At 41.0% G+C, this 27,082-nt stretch overlaps 2 protein-coding genes across 4 annotated transcripts in view; both read right to left on the bottom strand.

Annotated features, from left to right (window-relative positions):
* Positions 1-600: 600 nt before the first annotated feature.
* topbp1 (DNA topoisomerase II binding protein 1) lies at positions 601-15,967 on the bottom strand. 2 transcript variants are annotated; one of them, XM_080050302.1, is made up of 28 exons: positions 15,817-15,967; positions 15,400-15,493; positions 14,948-15,082; positions 14,683-14,826; positions 14,294-14,475; positions 13,723-13,916; positions 13,317-13,493; positions 13,027-13,193; positions 12,777-12,940; positions 12,315-12,550; positions 9,186-9,514; positions 8,568-8,740; positions 7,835-8,046; positions 7,214-7,533; positions 6,727-6,912; positions 6,425-6,540; positions 5,655-5,778; positions 4,786-4,944; positions 4,565-4,664; positions 4,253-4,454; positions 3,783-4,012; positions 3,235-3,377; positions 2,994-3,084; positions 2,231-2,394; positions 1,620-1,748; positions 1,423-1,512; positions 1,123-1,284; positions 601-834 (listed from the first exon to the last, which is right to left on the bottom strand). In XM_080050302.1, the coding sequence occupies exons 2-28, from the start codon at positions 15,484-15,486 to the stop codon at positions 706-708; spliced, it is 4,545 nt and encodes a 1,514-aa protein (XP_079906428.1). In that variant the 5' UTR covers positions 15,487-15,493; positions 15,817-15,967; the 3' UTR covers positions 601-705. The 2 variants fall into 2 exon arrangements, with proteins under 2 accessions (XP_079906428.1, XP_079906427.1); XM_080050301.1 differs by having other exon boundaries at positions 1,123-1,512.
* A 968-nt stretch (positions 15,968-16,935) lies between these two features.
* dnajc13 (DnaJ heat shock protein family (Hsp40) member C13) overlaps positions 16,936-27,082 on the bottom strand; it is a 30,410-nt gene continuing 20,263 nt past the window's right edge. For both annotated transcript variants that reach the window (XM_080049883.1, XM_080049882.1), the window contains 29 exons: positions 26,940-27,044; positions 26,450-26,652; positions 26,219-26,303; positions 25,911-26,065; positions 25,635-25,680; positions 25,392-25,546; positions 25,067-25,268; positions 24,815-24,930; positions 24,549-24,627; positions 24,317-24,452; positions 24,019-24,203; positions 23,818-23,892; positions 23,584-23,703; positions 23,066-23,461; positions 22,858-22,971; positions 22,470-22,586; positions 22,062-22,239; positions 21,862-21,953; positions 21,673-21,772; positions 21,472-21,546; positions 21,281-21,393; positions 20,980-21,149; positions 20,800-20,842; positions 20,250-20,423; positions 19,973-20,152; positions 19,585-19,725; positions 19,349-19,492; positions 19,120-19,219; positions 16,936-18,138 (listed from right to left, as the gene is read on the bottom strand). In XM_080049883.1, coding sequence (XP_079906009.1) covers positions 18,041-18,138; positions 19,120-19,219; positions 19,349-19,492; positions 19,585-19,725; positions 19,973-20,152; positions 20,250-20,423; positions 20,800-20,842; positions 20,980-21,149; positions 21,281-21,393; positions 21,472-21,546; positions 21,673-21,772; positions 21,862-21,953; positions 22,062-22,239; positions 22,470-22,586; positions 22,858-22,971; positions 23,066-23,461; positions 23,584-23,703; positions 23,818-23,892; positions 24,019-24,203; positions 24,317-24,452; positions 24,549-24,627; positions 24,815-24,930; positions 25,067-25,268; positions 25,392-25,546; positions 25,635-25,680; positions 25,911-26,065; positions 26,219-26,303; positions 26,450-26,652; positions 26,940-27,044 — 3,897 coding nt within the window. In that variant the 3' untranslated portion in view covers positions 16,936-18,040. The remainder of the gene's footprint in view (positions 18,139-19,119; positions 19,220-19,348; positions 19,493-19,584; positions 19,726-19,972; positions 20,153-20,249; positions 20,424-20,799; positions 20,843-20,979; positions 21,150-21,280; positions 21,394-21,471; positions 21,547-21,672; positions 21,773-21,861; positions 21,954-22,061; positions 22,240-22,469; positions 22,587-22,857; positions 22,972-23,065; positions 23,462-23,583; positions 23,704-23,817; positions 23,893-24,018; positions 24,204-24,316; positions 24,453-24,548; positions 24,628-24,814; positions 24,931-25,066; positions 25,269-25,391; positions 25,547-25,634; positions 25,681-25,910; positions 26,066-26,218; positions 26,304-26,449; positions 26,653-26,939; positions 27,045-27,082) is intronic.

Consider the following 27,082-nt stretch of genomic DNA (forward strand, 5'->3'; position numbering starts at 1 on the left):
CAAAATCTGGTGTTTACGGCACAGGGAGATTAAGCAGCCGATACAAGCGGCCCACAATCACATGGGTGTGTTTAGGTTGAGAGTGTTTTTGCTTTAACAGTAATTTCAGTTAATGGACGTGTCTTTGACTTCTTGTTACAGAGTGAGCAAGAGTATAAACACAAGAGCGGCTGTAAATAGAATAGCGAGGATTTATTTATTGAATAAAAACATTTATTTTGAAAGAAACAATCAAAAAGTAATTCATAATATTCCCTTTTAATCAGGAAAGAGCTGCTGGAAACAGCCACAATAAGTGGAGTTTTGGTTTTAATATTCTAAATATAAGTCAATAAAGTTATTAAATATATTTGGAAATTGTAGTTAAAATAAATGAATAAATACAACAGCACATTAGAATCTCATAGCTTCTAACACAGGCCTAACTCATACAGTAAAGTACTGCCCCCTGGATGTTACCGAATGTCACTTCACCCAATTACAAAACATGACTCAACATTTTCTGCAGCCCATCATTGAGCCGTCCATCACAGCCACTGTAACAGTGCAGACAGCAGCTGACTGCAAAGCTCTTGAATGAGAAAGGCACAGTGACAAAACAAGCGCTACATTCATTTTATTTTGAAGTGATAAAAAAACAAGAAAAAAATATCTTATGTACAACCATTTTCACAGATTGGTATGATAATATTTTGAAATGACTTTTCAGTTGAGACGTGTCTTTTTCAGCTTGCTGTTTTCTGCTGCTGCTTTACGCTTACGTGACGGCGTGCCTGGATTCTCCTCAGAGGGAGCTTCAGTCAGGTGGTACAGGTCTGTAGGTGGGGTTGGCTCCTGGAGGAATGAAGAAAAAGGCCCATGTTAACATTGAATCCATTGAGTCTAACTTTATTCTGACTTGATTCATAGTTATTATGTCATTCTTCTGGCATGCATCAACAATGCTCGAATATATGAATACAACATTTGTTTGGATTCATATGTATAATGCTTATAACCAACGTTACTTTTTGCATGTAGTTATGTGGCAAAATCATGATACATGTACATAAAAATATGAACAAATAATAATGATTTTGTTTATTCAGTGCAGTGATATTCTATACCCAGAGCTCCACTGACCTGCATGAGGTAGTCTGCGATGTACTCTGGCTTCAGACATGTGACTCCATGGGAGGAAGCCTCCGACACGTCCACTCTGAAGTCTCCGGGCTTCAGTCGACTGAAGTCTGCAAACAGGTGAGTGGCCTCTTTGTACAAGGACGGGGAGGGACTGGGCAGGACCTGCAGGGAGATATATTCATTAAAGCTCTCCTCGATAAACAATTTGCTTTTTGCAAAAAAAAAAAAAAAAAAAGCAATGGTAATCAGTATAAACACTAATGATGTTGGACTAAATAAGACAAATGAACAAGAAGCAACCTTGGCCCTGCCGGACTGCAGTAACCGCCTGAAGCCTGATTCTCTGCTCTGGTCGATGTTCAGCATGACTGTCCATCCACTGAAGGCTCCCTGACAACCAGAAAAATCATACTATTGTTATTAGTATATATACTTAAAAAATTCAAAAAGTAAAAAAAAAAACAATACAGATGACAGTAATAAGGACTGTTGTGTACCCCTTCCTCAGAACGTCTATAGAGGGTTTTTCTCCAGCGCATGGCAGCCAGCGCCAGCCTCCTCTGCTGGGATGTGATGGAGGGGAGAGCATCCAGGATGGAGCTACTGCCCCACTCATACTCATCCTCCTGGGGAAGAGACGGGCATAGAACATTTATTACATTTTTCTGCATTAAAAATAACACTTGTCAATGACAGTTTAGTCATAGTTCCACAAGCTACCTTCTGTAAAAAATGTAGCTAATTCAAAACATTTAAAAGCCTAGACAAAGAAAAACATGGTTGAAAAATATTTGGGAGATGGAGATTTCTCATGTCCTATTCATCTAAATCATATTTGCTAAACATGTAGTTGGTTAAAATAAAATATCAAGGTGATTTGCTTCCATAATTACTTTTTACTTATGATTTATTTTTATTTTTATTATAGATAATGGATATGTGTTTTAAGTTGGAAATAACCAATCCTACGAATTTTCAAATAAAATTGCAAATGAAAACCCGGATCATCGAAATTGGTAAAACAGGACATAAACTGTTAAGTTACAGATCAAACCAAATAAATGAAAACGACTCCTTCAAATACAGTGTTAAATCTTCAGATCCTGACCTGGATGAAGCGACCCACAGAGCGACAGGCCTCCAGGTAGGAGCGGTGCAGGATCCATTTTCCGGCCGCCATGGCTGCCAGGTATTTCTCGTTTCGCAGAGGAGTCCCTACGATGATGTGGGAGCAGCTGGGGTCGAAAGACTGCTTGTCCAGGACTACACCACCTAGAATACCAAAGACAGATTTAACATGAAAAAAATTTGCAGAACTGCAGGTCCCTACAGCTTGATGCAACTTAGATGTAACACTTTTAAAGACTTTTTGCAATACAACTTGGTACGAAATGTAAGATTAATTTTACAATAACTAAAATTGTAGAAAAAATTTGCTAGCATCACTTCAGTGCAAGAGGCATTCATAAATTATTTTAAACATAGACACAAATTATGTTCCGTTTTTAAATTGCAACATCAGAAAACAATTTTTCAGGCCTTATTTTCTAGATGAATGACTTCATTGCCCTTTGACTTCTTAAGGATCCACGGGAACCCTGTAATAGGAGACTTCAGTAAGCGAAGACCGTTTAAATCTTAGTGATGGTTCAACTGAAGATGTGCAGTTGTTTATCTGAGAATACACTTTAGGAAGCATAAGCAGGAGAAATTATTCCTGGACCCTGGAGGCAGATCCTCCATTTTAGACATCAGGGATTACCTCCTTTGACTAAAGGCCTGTGATGGTGTGGCCTTTTCATTTATTTATTAATATATTTTAACTGTAGCATGATGACAAGGTTATTGCCCTAATGAGTTGAAATACTCACCAAGCTCCTCTATGAGGGCGCTGTAGTCAATGCGCTCCTGAGGGCTGAGGGACGACAGCTGGAACCTGGGTGGCTGCTTCTCTTCCTCTTCCTAAGAGACACAAACAACCTTTCAGCACAAAAATACTTGTTTGGAAGAGACGGTATAGGCTACATATTACTGCTGATGTACTGAATAAATATATACAACAAACATTATTTAAAAGCATTTTGGAAACATGTTGTTAATATGAATGTTAACCTGTGGCTCTGGAGCTACTGCGGGGTTGGCGAGGGGGAAGGCGATGCTGGGGGCTTCAGGTGTGAGTAGGTCGTTTTCTCTCCCCCGCGTTGGAGGCGTTCTGACTTTCTGGGCCATGTGCTGGTCGATCACGTCACATGCAGCTGGAAGAGAGGATACAGAGATTACAGTGAAAGTCTAATTAGTTAAAAAAGGTACAGGGTGTAATGAAGTGTATTATTTTGGCATCATCTAGTGATGGAAGAATGCAACGCTCCCAGCTAACCCCTCCCGTTTGGAGATTGTACGGTGGCCTTCAAGGACAAGAAGCTAATACTAAAGATAGCATCATTTACCACTGCCTCAAGTCTTTCCACAATATCAAGAGATGGAGAGAAGATTTATTTAGTTATTTATGTATAGTAATTCTTCATATATTAGGTGTATTTCTTGCAGACACCCACTATACATGTAAGGCCGTTTAAACTTTTATTTTCAACTGATTATGCACTAATTAGAAAGTTAAATTGAAATTGCAGTTGGTACAATGGGTTTCTGTTTTCTCTTACCCATCTCCACCAGCTCGGAGTCTGTCATAGATTCTCCTAAGTGGGGGACGTTTTGTGTGGTGGGAGGAGGTTGAGGATGGAGGGGCTCAGAGTGCTGTGAGGGAGAACCGGGCCACTGTAAGTTATCAGCCAGCTTGGCCCTCTCCTCCCTGGCTGTAGGGTCGTCCCACACTATCTGTTCACTCTGAGACGGCTCCGTGTTTATGTCCATGGCTGCTTCTCTGGAAACCCTGGAATCAGGACAGAATGGGGTGGATTGTTCTTTACCGACACACAAATATTTGCTTCATCACAATTTGGACTTTAAATAAAATTCTAAAACAGTCAACCATTAACAAAGTCTCAAGTTATACGAGACATTTTCCTAGTCCCATGTAGTATTATACGGAGGCGAGAAGGTGCATAAGAAAGTTTGTGCGTAGTGTCCTTCTCAGTCACTCTGTTAAAGTCCAACTACATGTCTATCTTACCTCAGAGCCTCCAGAGTGCGTCTGTTGCCAGCGCGTCCCACCCTTGTCATGTCAGGTGTCTGTGGGCCAGAGTCAGTCCCTCCTGACCCCATCCTGCTGAGTCTGACTGAGGTACGTCTCCCCGTCGTCAGCTTGGTGGCTGACATGATCTCCTGCAGCTGTCTGTGCAGGTTCTCTCTCATTTCTAGAGTCTCTGAAATATCTGAACACAACAAAGAATCAGTGTTCATAAATAAAGAAAAAGATTGATTATATCAAGCACATGCAGAAATTCTGTGGAGTTAAATGAAAGTTGAAAAAAAAGACACCAACCACCACTTGTATCTGCATTATTTTGTATCTCTTCGTGATCTACGCTTCCATCACTAACACGACGTAACGTTGAAGCTTCTTGTGTGCTGTTGGGATCACACTGTGGAGAGGGGGGGGGGGGGGGGAATTGAAAAGTTAATATAATGTGGAAACAATGAGACAATAAAAAATAACAGAATACTTAGAAATGGCCACAGGTGAAATCACATATTTACACCCACCTTGCCGTCCTTTGCTTCAGCTATTTGTTTGAGTTGTGTTCGTGTTGGCGGTGGAGACCTCTGCGAGTTGGTGGGCACCTGGCTGAGGGTCAGGCTCATCTTGGGGTTGTAGGTGAACGGATACAGAGACTCGGAAATGTGCTTCTGCTCCTCAGCACACTGCGAGAGAACACACAGGGAGCTTGTTAGCGCACACAACACACATCTGTACACAGGGGTTTATCAGCTACAAGAATAACAGTAACTGAATGGAAATGATTATGAGGGTAAACATGGCTGAAACTCTAATCTGTTTGCGGAATTAGCATATCAAAGCAGTTTTTGATTAGATATTCAGTTTTTTTCTTGAAAGGAAGATACTTATTATTTCCCACAGGGGAAATGTGCTAAATGAATACTGAGTGATAAGAGGAGGCACAAAGACCCACCAGCAAGTTCCACCAAGACAATGAGATTCAAATTAAATCAAGTGTATTCTGAAAATCACTTTATGTATTTTGTTGAAGATGAGGCAGTGTGTTTGTCATTTTCCAAGAAAAATTACCAAATATTTTTTTTTCTTGCTTGGTAAATGAGATGATTAGATGCTTTTCTCATTTCATACAGAACATTTTGGGGATTTAAACAGTTTTTAAAATATGTTTTCTTCATTATCTATTCTTGTTAATCAAACTGTTCATTAGCAAAATGATCAATAATTGTTTTAAATACTGGAAACAATATTTAGTTCCAGTCCCAATTCATTTAAAAGTGAAACTGTATTAACTGCCTCACAAAAGGCTGTCAGTCTCTGCACTACAGCGTAAAGAACAAATGGAGTAGAAAAGTAGAGCTTTGGTTTTGTTTCTATTTGTTAGTAGGAAACGTACAGCCTGCAGCCAGTACTGGGAGACCACATGCAGCCCCCTCTCCTTCACTCCTCTGTATTCCCGGGTGTTGTCCCCCACACGGCCCTGGTAGATGTAGTGAGTCACTGTGTCGTCACACGCCCACCTAAAAACAAGATAAACAAATGGAAGTGTTTGTACAATTTGCATTCATATTTATGCAGCTAAAAATTAAAGGAAAGGTTCTGTTTTTTTTTAAATATATTTTTTTATTATTATTATTTTGATGTGCTTGTATGAACATTGTAAGGGTTACTGGCTGTAATCACAGTCTCTTTCCATACTGACCACCAGACTCTCTTTTTACAGCTATTTCAATGGAAGTGAAGGACAAAATCCAAACAGCTTCTTCTGTGCAAAAACAAATTCTCGGCTCAAGCCGATATAAAGCTTTAGGAGTCTGAATTAGAAAAATACAATGAACGTCTTCTACAGTAACTGGGTTTTCAAAATGTGCCTCCAGGAAGAGGACAAGTGGAGCAGAAGGACTGTTACACAAAGCAGGAAATTTGTACTAAAGACACTTGATCTGTGTAATTCGGACTGCTGAAGCCCTAAATTAACTTTGGAATGTATTTTTCCACAGTAAGAATTTAATGATATTGCTTTGCTTTAGGAAGAGGTCGCTTTGCTACTTGCAAGAACAAAAAGAATGATTTCCAAGATCAGTATCCCTTGTATTGTCCATATGAGCATGTCAGGAGTAGCAAGTCTATCCTTTAAGTTTTAAATTTTCAAAAAATGTTGAAGACCTGAAGTCAGCTCCGAGCGAGGCGGCGATGGCATTGAGTTCACTCTGCGTTTTGCTCAGCTTCTTCCCCACACAGATCACAAGACCAGTCAGAGGGCCCGTGTCTCTTTCTGGGACCTTAGAAGCAAAACAAATGTCAAGTGATATCGATATCATATAAATGAGCTTATCCTGTTCTATGTGAGAGTAAAGGTTTATGTCATTAAAGGAGATCCTCCATGAGCTAATGTACATTTTATATGACCAATTCTGAGATAAAAACACCAACCATGAGTAAATGCAAGCCATTGTAAATTACTTTACCTCCTTCTCAGTGGCCTTCGTTAGTTGGGGGCTAGCAGAGATGGCTTCCATATCTGCGACCCCATAGCGGTTACTATTGGCCAGAGCCACCTTCATGTTCCTGTTGATGACATCAGTCACCGGGGTGTCCACCCTCTCTCCCGGGTCGGATCTCCCCCCCGGAGTCTCCAATGCTCCAAATGCATCCTTAACAAAAAGAAGTTTGGTACATAGGTTGTATTGACTTACATTGTGATGGGTTCAAGGTCTGTAAAAATGAGTATTTGGTGAAGGTAACTTCATCTTGATCAGTTCAATGCAATCTTGTAAAAAGAAACTAAAACAAATACTGAAGGTTATCGTTGAGGTAGAAATTGGTATTACTCGATGGTAATACAGTGTACCGGGGTATTAGTTGTGAAAGGTTAAAGAGGTATCAAAAATTAGATACTGCCCCACTCTTATTAGCTCTAAGCCTAAATATAAAGCAATAGATTTTGTCGCCCACCTTGACATTGAAGGAGGGCCTGAAGAGCTGGTCTCTGCTGAGGAAGCGAGAGGGTGTGTCTAGCTGCAGTGAGGGCTCCTTCTGCAGCGGGTTCCTGCGGCTGCCCTCCTGCTGTTGGTTGGGGGTGCTGGGGTCGTCTTTGGGCTTGGAGTCGCCTATCACCGGACGGAACACTTTGCTCCTGAAGCGCCCTAGATCCAGCGGGGTGACGGCTTTACCGCCCCGGGGCCCCAGCAGAGGGATCTCTGGAGACGTACGGGCTGGTGGAGGGGGCATGCACAGCTTCTGGGAGCCACCCACAAAACTCTCTTCATCCTTCTCTGTTTGAAGAAGAAAATAAGGTCTTTGTCAAAGCACAGGACACAATGAAAAGCTAAAAATACACTGCTGAATCACACCCAAACACTTTATCATATATTCGTTCAGTCAGGTTACTCAAACTGCAAAATTTCCTTTAAAATCTATTTTATTTTACTTTTTCAAATTATCTATCAGACAGCTATCTAACGGATAACAAACAAATACACATTGGTGATTCATCATGTGTTTTACACCTATCCAAAACAAATAAAACAGGGATTTACATCAACTTATTTGCTTTAATCGAGACACTTCTCTAACCTGGTGAGGGTGGCAGGTCCACTAGAAACAGCCCCTCCTCCGCCCTCTGTCCGGTCCGAGAAGACTCCAGTATCCAGTGCATGGTGACGGCTGGAAACCCCCACTTCTTTGCTGCCTGGTACTTTGTGCCTTCAGGGCTCTGCAGCACCAGGTGAGTGCTGGCCAGCATGCCCTTCTTCTGATTGGCCAGGCGCACAAAGTAATCCTGGACACTGCAGGAGGGATGGAAGAAAAGGTGAAATCTAGGACATGTAGTTCACCATGTGCCCGCAGGTAAAAGTATACACGAAAGAATTACTTCCTCTACTTTTATTAAGCAGTGGATCCTACAGATAGAATTATGTCCATTCATAAACATAAACATAAAACTACTGGTATTGTTAATTTGTTACAACGTAATATTATTACAGGGAACTATTCCCTGTAATAATAATTTTATGATAGAGCAGATGACAAACAAAACTGTGGAAAAAACTATGAAAGCAAGCAATTAATATTTCATTTAAGAATCCAACTCAAATGTTTTATTAAACTAAATTAGTTTATTAAACCGAGAAGCTATGAATCTAGTCACGTTTCTAGATTGACACTTTTAGAGTATTTTTTGCTCTATTTTAAACACATGTAAAGCACATTAAAATGTTAGTGTTATCTTGCCTCCTGCAGCTCTTATACCATATAGCCTTAAAGTTAAACAGCATGTGTGGTGGTCAGAGTGCAATGTAACCAGTACCTAGCTCCCAGGTGCTTGGCCAGAGCCATCAGAGATTCCCTCTCTGCTCCGGTGAACTGGCTGACAGAGAGAACACAGTCTTTGAGAGGAAAACGTCCGTCCATCACAGGAACAGGAGTGAACAGAGGGTTGGAGCTCAGCCGCAGAACACACTCCTTCTCCACACACATGGCCTGCAAAAAAGAATCACATTTTTTTTTAACCAGGAATTAAATTCACAAAGCACCTCCATACTACACAAAACTGATGGACTGTAACGGATGATCATTTTTCTTTATCACATGATCGAACAATTACATTTTGATTGAGGGATTGTTGAATGTGAAAAAAATGTTCCAACATCTCAAGACGATAGAGTCCAACAGTCCACAACGTAAATATATTAAATTTAAAATATTAAACTGAGTTGTTTTCATATGAGATGCTATAACCTGATAATCTTCTGACAGTACATTGATTAAGTAATTGTTTTCAGCTTAAAAATTAGACAAGAAAGACAAAGAAGCCCTTTATTAAAATATCATTATATTTTGCTCTACCAACTAATTAACTGACAAATAAAAAAATGACACTAAAATCACCATAAATGCCAGTAACCAGTACAATAACTATTCTCACCAGCCAGGTATCAGTGACCACCTCGTCCACTGTGGCCTCCACAGAGCAGCCCAGCAGAGGCACCACAGCGTAATCTGCTACAACACGTGTTCTGCCCATCAGCACCCGGCCTCCGTTCTCTGTCACCAGTACAGAGAGCTGGGACTCTGCCTCTGTGCCGAAGCCCACCAGGAGGAAACATTTCCCCATAAACAGGCCCGCCTCACTGGCCTCCTGCAGGCTGGAGTCTGCCTCTGGTCCTCTGCTCTGGTTTGGTAACCATGGCTCTGGCTCTGCGGCTGCACTCAGGGACCTCCTGCTGTTGCCCTCTGCTGGTGGGGGCATGTCAACTAGAGGAAAAATAAATTAGTTTCAAAAATACAAACTTTATGGTGTAAACTGCATAAGACAGGGTTCCCACACACATATTTACCATTACATTTTCAAAATGTTAGAATGTTAGATTTGTCATTAAGAAGCCATACATTATTAAACATGTACTTCCCCCAGGCATTCTTGTGGATAAGCAAGCAAGCAATAATTTAAAAAATATTATCTCAAAGGAACTATTTTGCATAACGTAAGACGTGTTTTGGAATTTTTATGAACATGCTTTAAACACTAGCAAAACTTTAGTGTAAATCAAAACTTTGCCAAAACATTCAGTTATTTTCAAACGATTTCCAGGTCTGGGGCCTCATTTATAAAGCTTGCGGCGCACAAAAACCTTGCGTAGACGGAAAGAAATGTACGGGAAAATGTGCGGTGGCAAACGTTGGTATTTATAAAAACATTCTTTGCGGCGAAATGTGCGTATTCCCACGCCAACTTTCGACCATGCGTAGAGCTACCGCAAGGTTTTCCTGACTCGGGGAATCAGCGACACTCAATGGCAACACCACGAAATAAAGCTCAGTCATCAGAAAAACACAGACAAATGATGCTTGGCACCCAATATATTTAGTCAATAAAATATATAAGCTTACCTATAGTTGTGAATATATGGCTACTGTAGTCTATGGCATGCAGTTGTGATGTAGGTTGAATTACTTATCAAGTAGCCTAGGTCTACATGCTTTGGGTTATATTTTACAAGTTGAATCTTATAGCGCTACTTTATAATAATATCCTATACGTCGGGAGGTTTCCGTGAGTGGCCAGCGGGAGAGCAAATTTTAAGAGGTGTGTAAAAAGTAGTTTTGTACAAAGTTAAGCCCAACAGATATTAATTAAAACTGTAATTTCGTTAGATAAAATCATGTTATGAATTTAGCAAATCATTACACACATCTCTTTCCCATAACAATTCACCCTGGAAGATATAGCCTAACTATAATCCAGTGTTTCCCCTACCATTATACAGGCCTGGCCAACAGCTGCCCAAAAAAAAAAAAAAAAAAAAAGTAAAAAAAAAAAAAAAAAAAAAATATTAATCTTTTTTTTTTTTTTTTTTTTTTCTGCGCTACGCCGCGCGATGCACGTGTGCATTCGGAGCGCACATGTCAAACAGGGAAACTGACGAGAAAGAACCTTCCTTTATAGGTCCATGGCATAGGCTACACTGGAGATATTTAGGACTCAGTAACAGGGAGTTGAACAGGAAAAAGTGATGAGCAAAACTTAGAAAGTTAAAGTTGCTACGTCGCCATGGCAACCAATCTGTATCAACAGCTGAGACAGCGCAGCAAGTTATCTTGAAAACAGCAGGCTATAGTAGCCCTACAAGCTTTATTTTTTGGTATTTTCAATGCTACTTTATTTTTATGTTTTAAATTGAGAACTAGGCTACATGAAATATAATGGGTCAGAATACAAAATGTTGCTTATTTTGCACACATTTTGATTGATAGGCTAATCATGATGTGTAGCCTAGGTTAATTCATTTATTTTAAATTAATATTTGATAAATTAAAGAAAATGTTTCATGATCCAGATTATTCCAGAAATTAATACTAGACAGGATATACCTGTCTATATTAGGTCTTCGTGTTTATTGTATTTTATTTTCATATCTATGTGTTTTTCTTCAATAGTTTATATGGCTTGTGTCTCCAAATTATTCCATAAAATTGTTTTAGGCAGGACATATGACAGCTGTTTACAGAGCAAAAAAAATAAAATCAGATTTAGCTTCTCAAAGTGCACCAGTTTGATGCATTTAACTTTAAAAAGGTAAAGGTTTTCTTCCGCAGGGGCATGCCCCAAGACCCCACTAGAAGGTCCATTCTCCCCCAGCAGTCTCAAAAAATCCTGAGGGAAACACAAAATGTACAAACGTACCGAATGTGAAGGCATAACCCTATGCCCTGATTTGTAGCGGGCTGTCAAAAGAGGCTCATCCATAATACAGTTAGTTTTGGTCAATTTCTACTACAAATTTGGTACGCACGCCGCGCGCATACTCTTTATCAGCTTTTACCACCGGGCCTAAAAACAATTCTAGGGGAAACACTGTAATCTGACGTTGTTGGAAATGTGTGGATCTCACGGGAGATAAACAATTCTCTCGAATTGACTATAGGCATTATTTCACTTGTCACACCATATTTTATATAGGCCTACATATAGTAGGCTACTACAGGCCTACGCTAATAGCCTACATGATATTGCATACAGTGCAAAGTTGGGCGAAACTGCTTTACAAAGACTACAACGACTGTGCCAATCATGATATGTGATAAGCGCGCGGGTGTGTGTGTGTGTGTGCCAGTTTCTGCAGCACATGCACGACCTCACAGGCTTTCTTCCTTCACAGTCGCTTTCTTTGCGGCCGCGTTGCCTCCCTTTTTTCCTCATGTCAGTCAAAATTCCGTGCTTATTAAGTGCGTCATCATATTCAGGAGCTATTTAGCATTCGCCATGTATGGTAGATTGTGGGATGAAACTGGGAGGTGAAGTGGGAGGACACGGGGTGGAGATCGTCTGCGCACAATTCACCGCAGGTGGGTATTTATAAAGGGAAGATTAGTGCAACTGTGCGCCGCACAGTTTTATAAATCTGAATTTTTTTTGCGCAGCACATTTTTGGCTTTCTGCGGACGCAATGTTTTAGGATGGTTTCTACGCACACCGTTATAAATGAGGCCCCTGGTCATTTTTCCAGGATTTTCATTGCCATGGGAACCCTGATAAGACAATGTAAATACTAACCTATTGTAGGGTCATCATCCATGTACTGAGAGAGCAGATCTTCCTCAGCTCTCCTATGCCTGGGGGTGCTAGGGCTGGCCACAGGTGGACCAGCTGAGACCCGGGAGGCTGGTGTGTGATGTTCAGGCACGGATACAGCCGGGGGCAGGCAGTCAGGGTGGAGGTAAGCTGCTTCAGGGAGGACACTGCCTTTGGTGAAACTGTCCAGCAGCCACTGCACTGTCACTACATGGGGCCTGGGAGGTTACATAGAGACAACAGTAAGATCACAATGGTTTAACATACTGTACATTTGCTAAATTGTTCTCTCCACTTCATATTTTTCGAGATCTTGGGATTCGATAATATTTTATAGTTTTGTGTATTGACAGGGTTAGAACCGACACGATCTTAAATAGATACTATACGCGAGGAGGATGCATTTCATACTACAAAAAAAGTAATAATATTTGCTGTTCAGACCTGTGTGTTGCTTTGGACAGAAAGTTCTTGAGGTCCTGGTCCGAGTCTCCCATCACCACATGTGTGAGTTCCTCACTGGGCTGGTTGAAGCGCAGACCTCCTGCAGCGTTCACAAGACGCCGCAGCTTCTCCAGTTTCTTCCCAGGCAGACCACACAGATAGAGCTGCACAACATTTAACACTAGTGAATCACCTTACATTTCACAATGAAATCTCCAATCTCTATGAGAAGGAATATTCCTGTCCTTACCTTACAGCCGTCCAGTATATCATCGGCAGGGCAGACAGTCAGATCCAGACTGTCCATGGGGTCTGGGGCTTCCAGGCGACTGATGATGCCGTTGGTCATGGCGGTGTCGTTTATTGTCATGCTGGCATTGACAGAGATGTGGCTCAACCCCAACAGAGACGGACCCTCTGGGGTTAAAAAGCATGATTCTTTGTTATAAGACTAATCATTATACGCCATCCTTATCATACCATGGATGAAAAATTTTTTTTTTTGAAATGCAGGAAACAACACATATATCTGAGACTCACCCTCCTTCTTGTTGGTTCCGGTAGGTGTTGAGGTGTGCGGTCGAGTGGCCTTTGCCGCATTGCGCTGCACGGTGTACCTGCTCTCGTCTTGACAGAAGCCCTTCTCTATGCTGTCAAAGATCCAGTGCAGCGAAACGCAATAAACATTCCACTTCCGTGCACACTCGTACTTCTGACCTGCGAACAAATACTTGTACTCAGATTTAATGTGACACCAATGAGGATAACCTTTTCAAGAATACAGCCGGATTTTAAAATTCTGACTTTTTAGGAGAATATTAGCTAAGATGCCTTTTCAAGTAATTGTCTGTTTAACCATTTGGATTTTACAATAAATAAAAATGGTAAATAAATAAGTTTTAGTTGAAAAAGAATGAGCCATCTGCTGAAAGTGCTGGTGACTTGCCTGATGGTTCGCTCACGATGAGGTGTGTACACTCGTTCATTTTGAGCTGACCGGTGTATTTGGCTCCGTGCTGCTCACAGAGCCGCTGCACCTCTTTACGCTCCATGCTGGAGAGGCCGGTCACACAAATAGTGCAGCCGCGCAGCACAGGGCACAGGTAGTCCTCAATGGCTAGATCTGTATACCTGAATAGACTGAGGGTGGCAGAAGAAAAATTTTTATGCATTCATTTTGGTAATAACCGGTGAACCTTCAGGAATTCTTTTAAAACAAGTAGTGCCCCAAAAAGAGTTAATTTAGACAAGAAAACATCATGAAAAATCCAGTATGTGTTTTTCCACAATATAAATAAGTTTATACTTCTTCCTACTCCTTTTCAGGCATATCAATTCAATATGTTATTTGTTTATTTTTTTGTTTATTTTTATTTGTGAAATCATTTGAACATATTTTTTTATTGTATTTTCATGCTTTTAATTTTTCTTTTTTTGATATGTCTGAAATAAAATTTAATCAATCAAACAATAGATGTTAGATCGTAAAACATGTCAGTTTTAACGAGAGTACATACCTGTCCTGAGAATTCTCCCAGCAGGTTTTGACCCATGTGGGCAGCAGAATGGGTTTACCCAGACTGGCAGCTACCACGTATTTCTTACTGCCGACCTCTCCGGCTATCAGGTGTGTGACGGACACATTTAGGTCCAGATAGACCCGCCCACCCATGAGTTGCACCAGATCCATCATCTCGTTCTGTAGATAGAGGCATTCAGACATTCAAACACAAACATAAAGTGCCCTTTAGACGACTCTGTGCTGAATTATTTTTTACTCATTCTTAACCCCCCCCCCCCCCCCCCATCTATTTTGGGATATACATCAGTGTACTACTAGAATAAACTCTTTCACATGAATTAAGTCCTTTTGGGATTATTTTATTTACTGACTCAGTGAATTTACCCGTGTTGCTTTATCCAGGCTGGTGCAGGAGATAGTGATGTCAGCCATGGCCATGTTATAGACGGGCTTCTCTGCTTTGGGGACACAGTGCTGGTTCTGCAGGCAGTACAGCACCACCAGTGGACTCACCACTCTGCAGCCAAGCTACATGACGGATAAAAAAAACAGTGAGAGGGAGAAGAATGACTATCCACATTGGCGTTTCACCAATTAAATGGATAATTTCAGGATCCAGGTTTCGCTTGCTTCAAATTCTGATTCAAACCTTTTTGCAGTGCAGGAAGGCCGGGGTGGTGAAACTGCTGAAGACGAACAGAGATTTGTCGTTCTGGCTCATCTGTAGGACATCATCTTCATTGATAGTTTTCAAGTGCTTTTCAGACTGCAGCTCTAAAATGGCCTGCGTAAACATAACACAAACATTAGCAACAAACCAAGAGACAGTTGGGCAGTGGAGAAAAATGTCATCAAAACGGTAACAGGGGTATCTTTAGGTTTTGACAAGTTTAATTAGTCTTTTTTAATAGCATTTGAAGACGATTATGAATACAAATAAAGACCTAGATGATATGAAAGCAAATTGGAGTCCCCGAGTTAGTGAATTTTAATTTCACTATATCTTTGTCTTATAGTTTTGTGAAAGTGTGATCAATACACGTTAACTTTTAAGATCTGTAGAAATCCTGAATATGGTTTAAGATGGATAATGGAGCTTACCTCATAAGCCTTGACAGCATATTCTGTTTTTTCTCCTTTACTTTCCACAAACTTCACAATGAAGCCTTCCTTGTTTCCTTTGGACATTTTCAACCTGTCAGTGAATAAGGACCATTAAAGAAAATACATAATGTTCATTACCAGGGTTCCTACAAGTTACATTTGAGACTTTTATGACTTTCTTTTCAATGACACTCGAAATTAAATTGAAGACGAATTTTACCAAAACTGTAGAGAAAACCGACATTGTTTACTTTGGGTTAGGGACAATTTAGCATAAAACATGACTTATTTGCTCCAATGAAAAAGTAAGAGCCACTTCTAATGTTGTTGTCTGACAGTGACTGTGCTATTATTTATTCTTAATTTAAAAAATAGTCCTTCACGTTAACGTTAGCTAAATACACTGGTACTTACCCCGTATTAATTTGCTCGACAGTCAGAAAAATAAAGAGGCAACGTCTATACTATGCTAAATAAACTGTTACTAGTCTCCAGTAATTCATGAATATACATTTTGTTATAGTTTAATGCTAATAAACTGTCGAGAATAAAAATTCAGCTTTGTTGTTGACATTCGCGCCAACGGCGCAACTTCCGGTGTTGCCTCCTAATTCGACCGTGTGACGTCGGACTCTAGTGTTGAAAAGTTCCGCAGCAACTAAATATCATATTCAACGTTCGAGTGATATTGTAAAGTAATTCATTACATTACTTTAAAAACCCAGGGAGAATAATAATTAAAAACAGTTCAAGATCATTATGTAATGGTTTAATTCATATGTATGGCAATACTCTTCAGAATATTGAATTTCAGATCACATGAACTAAAACAAATTAAACATGATTAATTATCCTTATTAGAAACTTAAACCTAAATATAAATTGAATGGTGCTAGGTTTAAATGGAAAGACCAGAACAAATAATGTTATCTATATTACCTAAATAACATCCTTCAAAAAATATATTATGTCCAGTTACAAATCCAAAGCCATATATTTGCTTTTAGAATAATTAGAAAGTTAAGGAATTTAGGAGATTATGTGGAATGTGCAAAGCAAAAGGTAATAGCATGTAAGTTTGAATTGTAAATTATATAATGTTAAATGACAGGATAGCCAGGATAATAAGGTCAAAGGCCAATCTTTAGCCGTGCCACCTTTTTATTTTTATTTTTAAATGGTGAAAATTATGTCTCAAGGCCTTATCAACACTTTCTAGAATACAAACGTAATTTATGGATTTATTTGGTAATTTTCTTGGCTTCAAAGTGCTAAAATATACTGAGTCTCAATGTAGAGAACCAGGCTATTTAACATCCAGTTAGTGTTTTAACTGCTAAAATAAATGCAATTTCTACAAAAAAACATCCAAGACATGTACCTTTGGCTCTATAAGATTTGAATTCATTAAGGTTACTTGCAGGTAAAAATTATTAAACGACCGAACCATAAAAAGCACAGTCTCTTCAAATCTGCCAATTCCACATGAACACATGTAAATACAAAAGAACAACACTGTGGGTTCCCTTTTATTCTTAAAATTTTATGTACAAGTGCGACTGATTTTTTTTTTTTAATGTACATTCAATATAGAAAGTTTATATACGCAATATTACATTGAACATTTCACAAATTGCACTAGTCTTAGTCACATAGATTCATAAATCAGAGTCAGAGTCATTCGTCATGTCTTAGCAGAAGCTCATTTCCGGTGGTTATTATTCACTTATAAATATTCTAGTGCTTTTTGCATTCTGGGGGAGGGAAGGAGAATTACTTTAAAAAACATGTGAGGCAGAAAGGGAGGCTTTTTGAAAGAGAGAGAGAAGAATGAGCTATGAGTTAAGTTCAGGGGAATAAGAGGCAGGACGTTTGGCGAGCGTAGCTGTGTCAACTTTGAAAAGAGTGGACGGAACTATACGTGACCACACCAGGTCAGAGAGGTCAGCATCATTTCCGAGGAGTTTGAGTGACATTTTCTTTTGGCAAAACATGGCCTTTAACATTTTTTTTTTCCATTTCCATACGAGAATCCTTTACACGGACTGATGAATTACATATTCCTGTGAGAAGTGGATAGGTCCTGTGCACAAATGTGTCACACAAACAATGCCAAGAATCCTCTGGGCATAATTTAGGGGTTAAGTGTAGCCAATGGGGATACGACAAAGACGAATTAGGCAATAGACAAGAGACATATAACCTACAATGAGCCTCAGTCTTCCAATGTCTTTCTCATGAAAAAAAAAACTGAAATCTAATAGTAAAAAATATATTCATACAAAAAGTAAACTCTTCTGTGTGTCATTGGAAGAAACAAGAAAAGTAGCACAGGAAAAAAAAAAAAAAAAAAAAAAACAATAAAGAAATGTGGTCATTCGTTAAAACAATTTTCAAAGTGTTTATAAAGACTTGAGTGCCATTTGTAGGAGAGGAGAGAGATACTGGAGGAGGTGTTGCAGAGATTTTGATGGCGGTCAATGACGCTCTCCTCCCGTCTTTTCTCTCTCTCTCTCTCCGTGCCCTCGTCTGGGAGCCGAACAGTCCTTTTTTCTCTGAGCTGCAGGCCGTGAAGCCGCGGGGCAGCCTGGGTGCCTGAGCCTGACTGTGTGTGTGTGTTTGTTAGTGTGTTTATCCATCAGCCTTGGTCTCCACTGTCGTTGTCCACGGGGGGTGGGACGCAGGGCATCACCGTGGTGGTAGTTCCTGCTGTTAGGTAACCTGCTACTCCTGGACCTACAGGTGGTAGGAAGATAGGATAGAATTCAGTACACAGGTAGTACTGGGCTGGGATTGCTGCAGTGTTAGTGGTGAACTACAATGATGCATTCAACTAAAAGACACTGCATGTATGGAAGAGTGGTTATTCTATACTTTTAATAAATGTTCAAGAATGGGTGGAATGGTTCCTGGATATGAAATTATATCATAACGAATGTGTAATAATCGGGCAAATAAATATCTACTTAAGTGCAGCATTTATTTATATTTTCCCCACAGATGTGTTCATGATTTATAGATTCTCTCAAGATTGTGTTTTTTCGCTTTTCTATTTCTTACTAATGAAGCTACTTTGATGCATCACATCACATGAGACAGCAATCGCATTCATGCGTGCATGTTAGAAGCATTTTGTTAATGCCTGAAACTGGAGTGACATGAAGTGATAGTGGATGGAGATGAAGATGGTATGACATAATTTTCAGCACTGCGAAGATGAGAGAGGAAGGAATGGAAAATGAAATGTGGGTTAAAGATGGAGGTTAAGAGGAAAAGGAATGGCAATAGGACGTGGTCAGGTTCAAAGTTCTACCTGCGTCAGAGCAAGAGAGAGGAGGGCTGCGAGGGCCCGGCTCAGGAGTCTAGAGCCCGCCTCGCAGTGGGCTGCTGGCGGCCATGAGAGAAGGAGTGGAAACGCCTGGAAGAGGAAACGTGGAGGACAAAGAGGAAAGGGAAGGACAGAGCCAGGAAGTTATAGGACATGGAGAGAGAGAGAGAGGGGGGGGGTCGCTGGGTTCAAGCACAAGTGAGGAAGTCAGCCACAAGGTGTGTTGTTTTAGGATAAAGCAAAGCATTAAGAATCAACAGCAGCTGAGAGAGAAGCAACTCAAGACTTACCTTTAAAACATAAAAAAAGATAGGCTTGTTAGGTAATAGTCAGGGTTTTTGTGATGTTGAGTGTTAAAAAGGCAGGTTACGTCAATGTAAAGACTTTACCTGTCAGGTAACCTGCAGTCTGAGACTCTGAGATGAAAAGATCATGTTTCTGGTCTTTGAAGGCGCTCCACACGGAAGACCTCGCTAGAATCTCATTCACCTGAAAAGCAGCGATTGGAAAACGTTTCAAAAAGACATACAACCAGTATAATGTAAATAAGAAAAATTATTTAATTGACAAAAATATTTGTATTAAATAGTTTTAACTAATCATGTATTCTTATCGTACCTGTTCTCCGAACTGCAGACTACGAGTCATGGACTTGAGAGCCTTCACGATCTGAGCTTTTGTAGCCGAAGGGTTTTCTAACGTCTCCAGGCCGATGCCTTCCAGTAGCTTCAGGAGGTATGGAACCAGCTCCACTCTTAGAGCCTGTTCAGTTCATTGATAAAATCCAATATTAATAATTTGACATGGCCATCAAATGAAAAGTACATAACAAAACAATACTAGTGACAGTTTACCTGGGCCACTAGTTCTGTCTGCTCCTTCTGGAACATGCGGTTTAGAGCTTCACACGCCAACCCGGCCATGTCCGCCCGACATTTCATCCCACTCATTAAGGGGCCAATGGTCTCCAGAGAAGCCATGGAGCGTACACACAGCTAGATAAAACAAGGCAGATTGTTAAAATGCTGAGTTCTACATTTTCCATCATGCATCTCAGCATCTTTCCTCAGGCAACCCCTGCCTTGTAAACATCAGCATCTTTCAAACTTAACAACTAAGCTTAATTTTTTAAGTCCATGGAGAGCCTCTTTAATGAATGAATGGATACAATTCTGTGATATAAGGTGTATTGAGTGCTGAAAGCTGCTTAAAAAAAATTCAACTTTGTATACGTCTCCTCACCTCATTGTCCGACAGCACGTGTATGAGGCGGATGGAGCTCTTGGGCACGGCGTTGTTCTTGTGGTTGAGTGCTGCCAGGATGCGAGGCAGGTGACCCAGAGGAGGGACCTGGTCGGCCAGCCCGGTCTGTGCACTGAACAGACACACTGCAGCTGTGGTAACCGTCTCCAAGGCCTCACCCTGCACCAGAACACAGATAATGTGTTAAGAACAGAAAAGAAAATGCCAGTGTAAGGCAAGAGAATAAGTGCTAAACACCATAATGCGGACTGCTCACGTTGGGGTTGTTCTTCTCCAGCAGCTCAGTCAGAGTCTCCAGCAGGGACACCAGGAACTCCCGAGGTTTGCGTAGCACCCAGCCGGGCTGAGCGATGAAGATACGCAGGAAGACTCCGCCCACTTCTATCTCGCCCTGTCCCGTTCCACAGGCCACTGTGAAGTCGTCTGGCATCTGAGCAAACAGAGCAAGAATATGTCGTCACATTAAATCATATTCAACATAATACATTGTTTTATTCATACTTATATAACGCTTTTCTGATGTCAATTTTTGTACATATTACACATCTCATATACTACTTATTTCCAGTACTTACATTGTGTACATATTGTAGTATATACATACCTATTTACTTCTTATTCTTATATTACTTTTGTTAGATTTGGATTGTGAGGCTATACTGTGTGGCATTCATAAGGACATATTCTTTATACATATTTCTTTCTATATATGTTTCTATTCTAAATTGACAAACCGAACCTCCCCCCGGGGATCAAGTCAGTATTTTTGATTCTGATTATAGAGAGTAAAATATCATTGCACTTACCCTCCAGTTCACATCAGGATTATCCTTCTGCTGTTTAAAGTGCCTGGAAACATTTCAGAAAGTAGAGAACATGACATTTAGCATTACATATACTCTAATATGTCACATATACATTTCTCTCTCTTGACTGCTCAACTAGCTACTGGCTAAAAAGGGAATGGAATCGGCCTCATGTCTTACTCGAGCATCATCTCCCGCACAGTGGTGGACACTTTCTCCCTCGAGTTGTCATTCCAGATGAGCTCAGGGTTCTCGTGCGTTCCCTCGAATATGTGCACCGCCGCCTCTGCATTGTCCCGCATGGCGTCCATGAAGACACCGGGGAGGAAGCGCATCAGTGTCAGACGCACCTAGCAAAATGGAGAATGGTAAAAATTAGGAAGGAGACACGGTTATAGATTTTAATGTGGAGAACACAACAAAAACAGGAAATCATTAATCTTTTAAAAAATGTTTCACATTTCTATCTGCAGACACTGACCTTTGGCCCGACCAGCTTGTCTGAGGTCATCTTGGAGAAGAGCTCTGCGGTTTGCGTGCGAACCTGGGGATGTGTGCAGTTACAGAAGAGGTCTAGCAAGTAGATCAGAGCACCTGGGGAATAAACAGATCAACATTAGCATCTGTGCATTCACATAAATATAGAGAAAGCTGCAGAAAAAGTATACTAACCTTTGGCCATAGACTCTTTGACTATCTTTGTGTTGGAAGTCAGTGCATGTAAGGTTTCCAGCACCATTTGCCTGCCTAAATGATGCAAACCAATACAAATGTTTTAGTCCAAAGATACAACACTGCAATAAACATAGAAGACAGAAAAGAGCAGAAATGTAAAGCCAGTGACTTGTTGTGTGTTTAGGAGTGTCTTCTTACTGGACGGGAGCGAGTGCAGCAGCAGCAGGAGATTGGGCAACACCAGCGACTCAGCAATGTTGGCAACGCATTCTTGGTTTGACGTCACTGTATTCACAACCTGCAGAGGAAACCAAATGTGAACATTAGTATGGGGGCATGTTTGGAATCACAGGAAAATATAGATATATCAGGACCAATAAACTCTACCTCCAAAACCAGCTGCTGTACTCTGCCAGCTCCGTGGACCCGCAGCAAAGAGAAGAGCAGTTTGAAATGGCCGATGCATTCTGACTCCGAACCTGAAATGACATAAAGAGAACAGCTCAGAAAATATGCTCCAAAATGTATACATTCACATAAAACACCTCAATAACACGTTTAGTTCCTCAGACAAAGTTGTATCTCACCAGGGTTGTTCTTGATGACATTGCGGAGAGCCTCCAAAGACATTTCAGCGAATCGCAATCTCTCCGCATGCTGCTGGGACTCTACCTTGTTACTCTGGTTCATGGCCAGCAAAGTGCTGAGGTACTGGGCCTGGGAACCTACGTAGTCCAGCAGACTGGCCGCAAAGGCTTTGGGGTACTAAAAAAAAAATATTGTAAAACACATTATAGTGTACATTTTATATAAAAAATTGATTATTAATTGTGGAAAAAATGTGTCAGTCAATATCCTAAGCTATAAAGAACATGGCTGTTTACAATCCGATCTATTTTAGTTCGTTTTTTCTATTCCAAACAGTTGGCAATTGGTAGATAGAAGACTGATGCTGAGTCAGACTGAATGTGGTTGTAATGTGTTCTTGTACTCACCTCCAGAGGAAAGGTTGGTTGATCGTTGTAGACGCGGACAAAGATCTCGCCGACTATCAGCTCTTTGCCGTGATCTTCAAACACAAACTCTGCACCAAAACTTTCATCATTTTCTCCCTATAAAGAGGGCATAGAGGACATTAATAACTTGTTTTTAAAAGATTACTTTGATATAGTTTAGCTATAATATATTTCCTATATAAACAACTACATTAAAACCCCTTTCCATGATGATTAATTTGAGCTCTTTCGATCAATCTTAAAGAAGGTTTAACCCTTAGTACTGTGTCTGTCTTTCTAAATTGAAGTTCAACACACCACTTTATGCATTTGTTTTTGTGGACTTTTAATAACATAAGATGCAATAGAAATAAGGATATGCTTGTACCCTCTTGATGTTTCCCTCCTGCTGCCCCTCCAGGAACTCCAGCAGCTCGGCTCGTGTCCCGTTGTTCCAGATCAAGTATGGGTTCTCTGAGTTACTGTTCAGCAGCTTCAAGACCTAGACGCACAAACAGGGCATGTTGAACTCAGCTTACATGTTAAAATACTTTGTGACAAACTGTTACTGACACAACCCTCCCTTTTAAACACACCTCGGCAGGAGCTCCTGTTCCCAGCTTGCGTGATATGTACGGCGTTAGCATGGCGGCTAAGCTCTTGCGGATGGTGGGGTTCTCCGGTGGCGTGCTTTCAATGCCGTTGGTCTCTGCCACAGGGTTGTTCCCGTCCGGGCTGTGTGGCGTCTGGCTGTAGCCCCCCAGGCGGCTCAGGGCCACCAGGCTGAGCTTGGCCAGGTTGTTTGAAACCTCCTGTTGGTTTGTGTCCTGGCTGGCCTGCACGCCGCTCTCCTCCAGCGTGTAGTCGTAGTTGAAGAGATGGACCAGCAGATGCCAGAGCACACCGGCGTGGTACAGGTGGGTCTGGAGGAAGAAGTCCACCGCAAAAGAGCTCACACACTGTACGGCCAGAACCGCAGTTTTCGGGAGACCCTGAGAGGAGGCAAGGGAGAGAATATGAGTCAAGGTTGAGGTCTGTTCACACCATTTTTATCTATCCATCTCTTTTGTTTCTTTGAAAACTAAAATAAATTAAACATAGACGGTTCTCTCACCTTCCCATAGAACAAGATGTGACAGAGGTCCCTGATGATGTTGGGCAGTTCGATGATCTTTTCCCTGCATTCCTCAAACTGCGCTGCGACGCTGTAGCACTTACAGACGTGCCCGCACACCTGTGGCACATAATAATGGTTAAAAAAAATCCTAACAAGCAGTACAGTAACCTAACCATCTTTAAATAATAAAAAAGGTAAATAACTACTACTAGTGTTTTGTGATTATTTTACCTGTACAGCCATGTCGTCAGGCTTGCTGGATGCAGTTAACACAGCAACACATCGGGAAAGGGCCTCCAACATCACCTAATTAAAAAACAGGGAACAATTCATCATTCATTCTATCACATTTCTCCACATTAGAATGGAGATCGACAGCTAGGTTTCATCGAGACTGGTAGGCATTTCAAGATTTTGTAAACGTGTGCGTACGTCAATGCCGTTGTCGCGGCGCAGCTCCTCTGCATTGAGAGCGGAGCAGTTGACGGTGTGGAAGGCCAGTTCGACAGCAGCCGGGAGGAGAGGGGAGGTCTTGGAGAAGAGCTGTTCGTCTTCCGTTTCCATTGTGATGGTTTTAATGAGCATGGGGTAACCGGCGTATTTGTAAGCTTCCAGTTCTGTTTAAAGACAGTGAAGTGGTCAGAGGAGGAGTGGCTTGAACTTGTCTCTTTTTTTAAACTAATATATAGAAAGCAAAAATGTATGAAAGAAAGTTGATTGATCCACATACCTTGTTTGTGTCGGTTGAACAGGATGCTCTGGGTTTTGAGGATGAGGATGATGTTCTCTGGGTCGGGTCCGTCCACGTATCGGGCCGACTTTGTACAAAGGAACTCGTAGGCTTTGTTGACTTTCTCAAACATGTCCTAAGAGATACACGTTCAAATGAAATCAGAATGAATAAAGCTACAGAATGAAAGCCCTCACATACATGTCACGTCAGTAGTGATGGTAATACGTACCCTCCCCTCTGGGTTCTTGTCAGGATGGTACTTCTGCGCCAGTCTGAAGTAAGCCTTCCTGATTTTACTCTCCTCATGCCTGAAGACAAAAACACAAACATTTCATGAGTTCTTCTTTCTATTTCCACGTTATCAAACATTGAAAAAACAAGACATCTCCCACATCCCACCCACTTCTTCATCCATATACTCCTTGTCTGTCGGTACTTATCCCTAAAGATACAAGACAAATAGTACCAAGTGATAACAAATCAAAGTCCACTCACTGTCCCTGTCCTTTGGCGAGGTTGAGGACTTCGTAGGCTTCATCCACAGACATAGAGGGAGGCTTTTTCTCCACCTCCCTCTTCCAGGCTTCCAGAGTGTCTTTTAGCAGCTTCACCTGTAGGGATATATGCGGTGGATCGCAATGTAAACATGCCTTTCTTAAAAAAGTCAACATATAATTCATAATATAAGCAGGACTGTTGATAAGGAAGTACAAGGTTTTGATGAATATGGAACAAAATGAGACGTACAGCATCTCGAATGGGCCAGTTGGGGAAGCGGATGGTGTCACACAGGTGTCTGAGGTAGTAGATGTTACAGAAGAGCTCGTTGTCCAGCTGAGGGAAGCTGATGACGGGGATGGGACAGTACTGGTAGAGGGCCCGCGTGTTGCTCTGTAGCCGCGGGCTAAAGTCAGCTACATGGGCGGCTATCTTTTCGATCATCAACCGCCTAAAATGAGTAAAAATACAATTGAATGTATATTTACACACACAAGCCACATGCTGACTCTATGTGCGTTCACTTTACATTGTCATTTATCAGTATTTAGACATGATAGAGACTTATATCTACCTCATCTCGCTGCTCCAAATGGCCTCAGGTGTGTCAAATTCTCCAAGGAATATCTCTGAGATGCGCTCGGCCTCGTAGTTCTCCAGATAACACACCATGGCCTCAGGCAGCACCGGCCCCAGAACACTACGCTGCACTATGTCCTGACCCTTAGCCTGGGGAGGAAGGACAACTGAATTTTAAAAGGACTTTGTGTTTATAAGATACAAAGAAAAATCTGTATCAGAAATGAATCAACGTTACCTCCTCTGATTTGAAGGCTTGCTTTAGATGTGTGTACTTCAGGAACCTAAAGAAACCACAGGGATGTCTCAGAGGTTTGAGTGAACAGTGTGTATGACTAAGGCAATTGCATACAATATTCCTCCTTAGCCATGGGTGTAATATTTGAAGTATATCACAATAAAAAGGCAAAATGTCTCAAAAATGTATATTTCTTTAAACATTTCTGGGGATAACTCTGGCAAGTTTGGATGTTGGTTCAACATTTTAATGAGTTGTTTTGTTTCACGTTTTCACCTTGCAACAGGAAGCACGTTGGAGCCGGTGTACATCATGATGAAGAAGAAGACTCCAGTTAAATAGAGGCGCTGCAGATTGGGGTTGTCCTGCATCACCAGGTACAGAATGTTAGCCACCTTTTCCACCAGGATGGGGTCGAAGGTCAACAGCAGCTGGAGTGGACAGAAACAAACAATGGGAGAACCATCAACATAGCATTTGATATCATTTAACATCTCACCAAAGTGTATATGACGCCATTGTATCCCCCCAAAAAATAGATTAATAAAAAATAAAATAAAATTTTTATTCATATTTTGCATTACCTGGACAATGTGTGGAAGGCAAGCATTGTCACCGATCATCCTTTTGATCTTAGGCAACGGACGAATAATGGAATTATCTTGGTCCCTGAGTAAAAAAGTAAATAAATATGTATGTTAAAAGTCATGGCCTAAAGATTGCATGTTTGTTTCAACCTAAAGCACACAAACTACATCACTTAAGGGAACTATATGCTAATACCATATAAGGGGGGTATTTTCTTCTATACCCACCTGCTGGGGTAGTAGGAGCACATGGTGATTAGCATGTTAAGGATTAGCGTAGCCAGGTCGGACTCGTTCATCACGGCCTGTCCAGATGCCAGGAGGCACCACTTCAGCTGTGGGATGGCCTGCAGGGGGCGCCAACCATCCATGCCCTGAGCCCAGCACCTCGTCTTCGCCGTCAGGACTCCTGTGCTCCAAAACTCTTGCATCTAGGAGGAGGAAAAGCATAAAAAAATATTACACAAAAGAACAGTCGTGGTGAAATATAATGGAGAATGCAAGGTTAACATAACATCAAATGAAGTTAACAGGCCACTTTAAATCTAATATAGACACGATAAATAACATAAATCAGTTCTAAGTATACCATCCATGTGAAGTACAATTCACAAGTTGTGTTTAATGCAGGTATTACATTTAACTCTATTTGTAACTGGCTTTTACAATTGAAATTAGGAAAAATTTGTTCTTGACATTTAAAAAAGAAATGATATACCTCCTCAAAACTGAAAGGTCCTCTTCTCTCCTTGTCTGCGTTACCAAAGTACCACTCTTTCTCACTCTCCCTCTTCATGTCTGGCGCCGCCTCCAGCACGTTGCTCTGTGGAAATTAAGGACACCTCCGTTTGAAACTCCAGA

The sequence above is a fragment of the Ammodytes marinus genome (assembly GCF_949987685.1).
Source record: "Ammodytes marinus genome assembly, chromosome: 21".
Taxonomy (NCBI): domain Eukaryota; kingdom Metazoa; phylum Chordata; class Actinopteri; order Uranoscopiformes; family Ammodytidae; genus Ammodytes; species Ammodytes marinus.